Source organism: Mycetomoellerius zeteki, unplaced genomic scaffold, assembly GCF_001594055.1.
Source record: "Mycetomoellerius zeteki isolate Tzet28-1 unplaced genomic scaffold, Tzet1.0 scaffold28, whole genome shotgun sequence".
Lineage (NCBI taxonomy): Eukaryota > Metazoa > Arthropoda > Insecta > Hymenoptera > Formicidae > Mycetomoellerius > Mycetomoellerius zeteki.
This window is the reverse complement of record NW_017257260.1, coordinates 549,936-558,129: the sequence shown is the minus strand read 5'-3', so window position 1 is coordinate 558,129 and position 8,194 is coordinate 549,936. Positions and strand designations below refer to the sequence as shown.

At 31.8% G+C, this 8,194-nt stretch overlaps 1 protein-coding gene across 2 annotated transcripts in view; it reads right to left on the bottom strand.

Annotated features, from left to right (window-relative positions):
- LOC108724179 (uncharacterized) overlaps positions 1 to 8,194 on the bottom strand; it is a 26,009-nt gene continuing 17,815 nt past the window's right edge. For both annotated transcript variants that reach the window (XM_018450402.1, XM_018450403.1), the window contains 4 exons: positions 7,245 to 7,378; positions 1,028 to 1,522; positions 666 to 920; positions 1 to 585 (listed from right to left, as the gene is read on the bottom strand). In XM_018450402.1, the coding sequence (XP_018305904.1) occupies positions 379 to 585; positions 666 to 920; positions 1,028 to 1,522; positions 7,245 to 7,378 (1,091 nt within the window). In that variant the 3' untranslated portion in view covers positions 1 to 378. The remainder of the gene's footprint in view (positions 586 to 665; positions 921 to 1,027; positions 1,523 to 7,244; positions 7,379 to 8,194) is intronic.

Below are 8,194 nucleotides of genomic sequence, written 5' to 3'. Positions count from 1 at the left end.
GGACTTTTCGAGTTTAATCCGCTTTACTTGCCACGAGAGATTATACGGTCATTACCGGACCCTGTATACCCTGTATACGATACATATACTTATCTTATATTGTATTGTATTATATTGTATTTTGAGAGAAGAGACATTACATGTCTTGCACGATTTTTTCTCTGTAATTCATATCGTTCACACAAGTATATTTTTAAGATGCGATTTACACATATATTAACATTGTATAGTATCGTTACTACTTCAAAAATACAAAGCGAACATTGATTTTATGCTAGCTGACAAGAATACGATATGTATTTTCTTTGTTATTGGATGGCACAAAAAATTGGAAATATCGTTAACTAATGTTCACGTTTCCCATTCAGCTGTCTTACATCAATCGGTTGCATTCGGATTTGTGTAAGAGAATCCGCGGAAAACGTCTTGATCCATCGAAGTCAAGATCTGCTCAGGCACTGATGTAAGTCTCGGACGTTCAGTCGTGAATGCCGTATCAAAGTATTTCGTATCCAAAGTGTGATCAAGTGCGGGCTTAAATGGTGGTTCTAATTGCCTCCTTTCCAATCGATCCCAAGGCAAATGCTACGGAATCAAAATGTTATTTGACTGCTAAACTGTACGTGATATATTACTGCCATTTAAAGAATTATAGCAATTTATACCTGAAAGAAAGCATGCACAGCGATTTCGTGAGCAGGTAGCCTCTTTCCAGAATCTTTCTCCAACAAACAGATGAGTATATCGGTAGCTTCTTGACTTAAATATCGAGGTATAAACGGCCGTTCGTTACAAATGCTCCAAAACAACTCATCCTCATCGCATCCAGAAAACGGCGATTGACCAGTGAGCATTTCATACAACAGAACACCGTACGACCACCAATCCACAGCTTGATTATACTTAAGTCCTTTTATTATCTAAAAAAAAATGAATCATTAAATAATTTTATGATTTAATAATTAATGATATTTTAATGAAAACACAGAACGAAATAAAAATAAATTTAAAGAGAATTATGATATACCTCTGGCGCCATGTAATCTGGCGTACCGCAGAACGTATCGGCCGTTCTATCTAAGAAAATCTGAAGTTTACACATGCCAAAGTCCGCGATTCTAATATGACCCTCGAAATCGAGTAGCACATTGTCAAGTTTGAGATCCCGGTAAACAATACCCTTCTTATGTAGAAAATTCAATCCAGACCAGATCTCGGCAGCATAAAAACGCGCACGCACTTCAGAGAATCGGCCGGACTTCTGTATGTGGAACATTAAATCACCTCCATTGAGGTATTCCATAACAAAAAAAAGATGCGAATCAGTCTGAAAAGTGCAAAATAGGTGACAAAGATACGGATGTCTAGTCGCCAGCGTGAGAACCTTCCTTTCAATTAACGTGCATTCGACGTCATCATCCTCTAGAACTACGTCTTTCTTTAAACATTTAACTGCGTACACACATTCTGTGCCACGTAACTCCGCCAGCAATACTTTACCGAAGCTGCCTTTACCCAAGACCTACGAAATAGAATCAAAATTCATTATAGCATTCCAGTTTATTTTATAAATCTTTAACAGAAATATAACTAAAAAGATACCTTGACGTTCTATTAAGGAAGATGATACAGTTGCGAAATTATAAGATACAATTATTTACTCATGAAATAGGAAATGGCTATAAAAGTTATTTATCTCTTATATATTTTTTTTCTTATCATTGAGTCAACATTAAATCATTTTTTTGTCATACATATAATTAGCTATACTTTAATTGATATTTTTTTTTAAATACCTTAATTTTTTTTCTATTTTAATAATTTAAAAAATCAATTTTTTATCATTTTGATTGCTATAATAACATTTGATGACATTATGATTTTTTAAAAACTTAAATTTATTAAATCATAGATAGAGACTCTTTATTTCTGATTTTTAAAAATTACAAAATCAATTCATTATACTTCTTAAGAAAAATATAATATTAAAAAAGATATAATAAATTTTATAAAAGAGCCTTTCAATAATTTTAATGTTATCTGTTATATATCACAATCTCACATCTCTTGCAATAATTTATTTTATTTTTATCTTTTTCAAAAACTAAAATTAGAAAATTTTATCTTAGTATATCAGAATAATATCAATGGGTGCTTTCAGGGCACCTATTCTTGAAAAGAAACGTATATATTTATATCAATTATCGATAATGTCATCAGCATTCTTCAATTATCTCCGGGCCGTTGAGGCCCTTTTTATACCACCACTGGACAATTTGCCCAGAGTTGGCGATTTTTAATAGGTCTGTTCGCGTTGCTTGCACTTTTGGCACTCGGTATCTTCGCTTTCTCTCTTTTCAAGGCCAAATATATATCTATCTCATTTTAAGTGCAAAAATATTTGGGGATTTCATGCAACGCGAACAGACCTAATGGTATTTCGTCGGTGCATATACGAAAAGCTCTAGGGAAATATTATAGTATACATAACGTATACTATGGTATTTCCCTAATTTTTCGTATACGTTTCTTTTCAAGAAGAGGGGCCCTGAATACACCCAATATATCAATACAGGCTATGGCTGCGTTCAGCAGAGAAAACTAATCAGTCAGCGCTTAGTGATTCTTTAATATGATTGGTTCTTGCCTTTAGTTCTTCACTAGATCTAAGTGTAGGCCTACAATCGAAATTTTTTAAGCGAAATGAACCATGAATCCATGAATCAGTGAATTCATAACTGTTCCAACTACTGAGAAAACTCGATCATTATTTTGCATGTAACCTCAAACAATGTATTTTCTGATTGGCTTTATGTTCTGATTGGCTGCCGCTACGTCATCTTCATTGTAGATAGACGTGGTTGTAGAAATTGTGCTACTGCTTGCGTCTTACTACATTACTGCCTACTGCTAATTGTATTGTAGACGGGTCTTTAGAGTGCTATTTTATTTCTGCGTTTTTGTCGTACGACAAATGTGTGCAAAATAGAGAGATCCTCGGATCTCTCTATTCCATAGCAGGATTGCCACAAGTCAGGGAAATCAGGGAAGTCATAGAAAAGTCAGGGAATTTGAAAATGGTTAGGGAAGTCATGGAAAAGTCAGGGATATAGCAAAATTTTCTGGAAAAATAAAATGGTTATAAAGAAGTTTAAAATATGCGTGCATCACAGCCACGCAATTTTAGTTACGCGCCCTCATGTGCTCTCACGGCTTGCGCTACCACTTGACAATGCGTGGTGGGGGAAGAGTAGCCTTTATAATAACAGATTGAGATTTTAATAAACAGGATTTAGTTTTGATAAAAATGAAACTGTATTCATTGATTTATGTTCCTTATATTCTCCTCTCTTTATCTTGCTGCTGTTTATTGAACAAAGAGAAAGAGAAGAAGAGAAAAAGAATCGTGTTCATACATGAAAGGAAAAGACAAAAATATTACTAACTTAACAATTAAATGCAGTATCAGCAACATTAATAGTAATTTACACTGTCATGTTAAATTGCCCTATCAACAAAATATTTAACGATTTTCAAATCGGGATGAAAATACAAAAAAAATTTCAAAATATGTATTATTGAAAATCAGGGCAAATCAGAAAATTTTGTCTGAAAATTAGGGAAATATCTGAGAATTTTGGGACGAAAAATTCGTGGTAACCCTGTATAGCGATTAGCAAATCAACAGGCTTGAAAAATTTGTCGTACGGCAAAAACGCACAAATGAAATAGCGGCCTCTCTCTCTTAAGGTAGATCCTTAAATTAATTTTTATACAAAATTAAATAAAATTGTATTGTCTGTCAAAATATGTCACATTTCTGCTGCAATATTTTGATATATACTGCTACTACTGAGAATATAGTTTACGTTACATATATGTATATATTTTCAATACTAGTACATATTGGAATATGGTTTTATTTTTAGTATAGGAGCCCTATTTAAAGCCCTATTTTATGACTCGTTTTTAAATAATTATTTTTACCAAAACATGGATGAAAAATCTTATAATGCTGCGCTTTTAATTAGAGCTTAGACACAATGAAAGGAATAATGAATAAGGAACAAGGAATAATAAATTTTATATACCCTATCAAAAACTGTATATTTCGGGGTATTTGATTTTTAATAGTAGGTTAAAATCTGTCATTCCTTATTCTTTATTCCTTACATTATGTTTGAGCCATTATTCTATCTTGTATAATTTGTATTTCCGAAAAATTGAACGCCGCCTTATCTATCATTGGTGCCGCGTTATTGTTCATGGGTAAGCGATTTTTTAAAATTCATTTCGAACGCAATTTTATATGCAAGATAACGCAAATTTATAAAGAATGTTAAAAAGTGAATCCTTTTTTGAATTCATAATGATCATCTATGTTATCTGAGTACTTTCCTAATACAATTCTATTGAAATATGATACAAGAAGTAAATCATTAAAACTTTTTTGTAATATATAATAAAAATAAATAAATTTATTTATTATCATTTACTAGTTTATCGAGAGTATAAATTGATAAAATATGCAATTTCTTATCGTTATATATTAATTAAATACATATAATTCAATGATATTCAATGAGCATTATCATACATTTTCAACAAAAATAAGCTTTATTGATTATTTCACGTTTAATTAATTTAATCCACAAATATAGAAGAAAATCTGATGTGATATATTTTATCAATTTATACTCCAATGTGCGTGTGTGCGTGCGTGCGTGCGTATGCGCGCGCGCGCGCGAGTAGCATATGAGAAAATTATAATTTATTTTATATATAATGCAAAACATTTTCACGTAAATCCTTTTTTCATATTATAATATGATATAGTTGCAAAAATTAAGAATCTTAAAACTACATTGTTATTGTTATTGTATATACTCAATTTAAAATAACATGTAATTTAGATGGATGTTCTAAGTTTATGTTGAGCGGTAAGTAAGTCTCGTCGCGCTCATCTGGACGTTAAAAATAATGCGTTGCGCATGTGCTAATTCTGGTAATCTATATTTATATAGCTATTTCGTACAAATTCTGTTTCGAGTATCCTCAAACGAAAATAAATCCTTGATAATGACTGTTCTCCATAAAAACAAAACAAAATATGCAGAAATTTCGCTTGATAGTGATTTTGGAAAATGGATATCTCATCCTCTGGAAGATTTCCTGGTAGAAAACACTGCATGAATCATAATTAGTTCACGTGATGTAAATACACGTGAATCAGATTAATTCTAGTCCAACTCTAAGCCAAACTGGCCAGAGGCCATTTTAATAACTCGATGAAATAAGTCGTAAATTTCCGAGATCTATATTTGTTAATAAGGATCAGGTGAACATTTGCCAAAATAATTGATACCAATTATTCTGATTGTCTATGCTCTAAATGTAGTTAAATAAATGTTCAAAGATAACTTACTCTAATTAATAAAAATTCAATTCAGTAAATGAAAAAAATCTTAATAATCTTCTTAAAAAATATATATATAATTCCAAAAAGATTATTTACTAAGAAAAAATATTGGGCTTTACATTTCAATTCATTGTTAACAAAAGCATACGATCTGCCAAAGATTCATAAAAAGAATTGTCTGTTTCGCGTCATAATTTCAATTGAAAATAGTTTTATATTTTTTAGCCAATTTCCTACATAAAATAATTTCTTATAGTATTCCCTCGGCTATGTTAATAATAGTTTTAATTTATATAGAACGTTCCCTGGTTTTAAATTAAAAAATTCGGAGATATTGTGTGTGTGTGTGTGTGTGTGATTTGTTTGAATGTTGTATCGCTTTTTACAGACGTACCTATTAGATTGCCAACTTTTATTGCTACTAACTCTTATGAGTAACTTGATGGCAATAGTTACCTTCTTATAAACCGATCGTATAATAAGTTGTTAAAAATCACAGGGCAACATGACAGAAACAGTTTTCATCTAAAATCTTACTTCCATAAGTTGCCAATAATCTGGCGGCATTTTAATTGAACGTTGTCGAACTTTCCGAACGTGAACGAAACGTGATCGAAGTCCTCGGTAAGCGTAACAAGCGTGATAACATTTAAAGTATCAGGAGATATCACTGGATCGATAAACATTTTAAAAAAAGTATTATGCTTTCATCTTAGAGCTCTTGGGGTTCATTTAAAAAAATTATTTTATTAAAACACAACTAAAACATTTTTTAATGCTGCATCTTTTATTCTATTCCATGTCTTTTTTAAAATCGAGAAATTTAACTCGATACATCTCTGGTGACAGTGCCACATACTGCTCCATTTCAATTTAATTGACAGAAATGTGGACTAAATATTTTACGAAAACGATTTCTAACAGATAGTAGCAACTTATGGCAATAAGTTTGCTACAACATTTCCACTGGTTTGCACAAACAACCGTTGTCTGCATAATGTCTCTAGGTTACCCTAAACAAAATTATTATTGCTCTAGTGATAGCAATATGATAGCGATTGAAGAGAAACTTGTGCTAAGCACCTATTTCTTTTCTTATGTCAAGGAACGTTTTGTTATCTGGGATGTTATATTGCAACAATATTACTGTACTATTTTGATATTATTTATCAACGTGTAGCATATTAATATTCTTCAATATTTAACTGTAATATATGTGATATTTCGAGTATATTGCAATATTACTATAATATTTACGTAGTATTACGTGCTATGTGGGATATTTATTTTATGAGCAAAATATTTGAAGCAAAATGGCAACTATTACTATAAGTTATTTCAATTATAGCATTTTCTCTGTAAGGTACACGCATATATAGGTGTACACTATTATATGCATGAAGTACGTAATGTAGTCTAGGAATAGTCGATTGATTTTTGGCTGTAGCAGAATACATATGCATGATGCGCATAACGGCAAACGAAAAATTACACAAGTATAATCAGGGCCCAAAAGGTCGCAACACTTTTTTTTAAGTGGATTTCGGAATGAAACCCATTTATAAAAAAGCTTACTCACTGAGCGATTGATTTTCATTTGTCGATCCATGAATAAGAACTAATCGCTCGGTAAGCAAGTTGCATTCCAAAATCCATCGAAAAAAAAGCGTTGCAACTTTTTAGGCCCTGACTATACATACACAAGAGGTATATATTTTAAATTAAAGTCAAACATTTGCATAAAAATAGCATGTATAGATTTCACTCTGAATAAATTAGATACATTTCATCATTAAGAAAAATGTCAACAAGATCTTATACTTACTTTGAGAAAATTAAAATCCATTATAGTATATTTCTTGAATCTGGGCAAATTCGTCGCCGGTGGTGTTATTCGGCCACTCGAAAAATGATCCGAAGAATCTGAGTTTCGTTGATTATCCGACGACTGTGAAGGAGCTAAAAATAAATCATAATCAGCAAATCGATCTTTATTATAAATAATTAAAATAAATGTAAAATTAAACGAATATATGTTCGTTGGAATACAAGCATACGTTTTCTTCGTTCATGCAATTTGCTAAACAGACAAGAATAATTGATTTCAACTTTTCAGTGCAACAAACATGAGAATACAGACAAATATACTAAAAATAGATGAAATATATTATATAAGCGATATTTGTATTATACATAGACGTATGTGCGCGTGTGTTATATAATTTGCATATACCTTGATCAAAAAGTTCCCGGAATTACCACCAGGTAGTGCTCTGAGTCAGCTGATTTGAGTTCTGTTTTTTTGGTTAAGTTGCCACATCTATCATTGACATTTCCATCAAATTTTATCGCTATAGCTTGACATTTGTAAAAGTTGCGCCGTCTTGAGTACATCTACCTCTGTAGGTGTTTTCGATTTTTTACAGTTTTAAAAATGGAGTTGAATTTGCAACGAGTTTGTATTAAATTTTTTGACCAAAAACAAAACGAATACCATCCAACAGCCATCGAATTCACCCGATATGGCTCCCTGCGATTTTTTTCTGTTCGATCGAGTAAAAAACCACTACTAAGAGGTAATGGAAAAATCGAAGACGGCTCTGATGGCTATACCGACAATAGAGTTCCAGAAATGTTTCGAGAGCTGGATCAAGCGCTGGCATAAGTGCGTTGCAGTCGATGGGGGGTACTTTGAAGGGGACAATATCACTTTTGATGAATAAACTTGTATTTTGAATTTTCTGAATGAATTCCGGGAACTTTTTGATCAAGGTA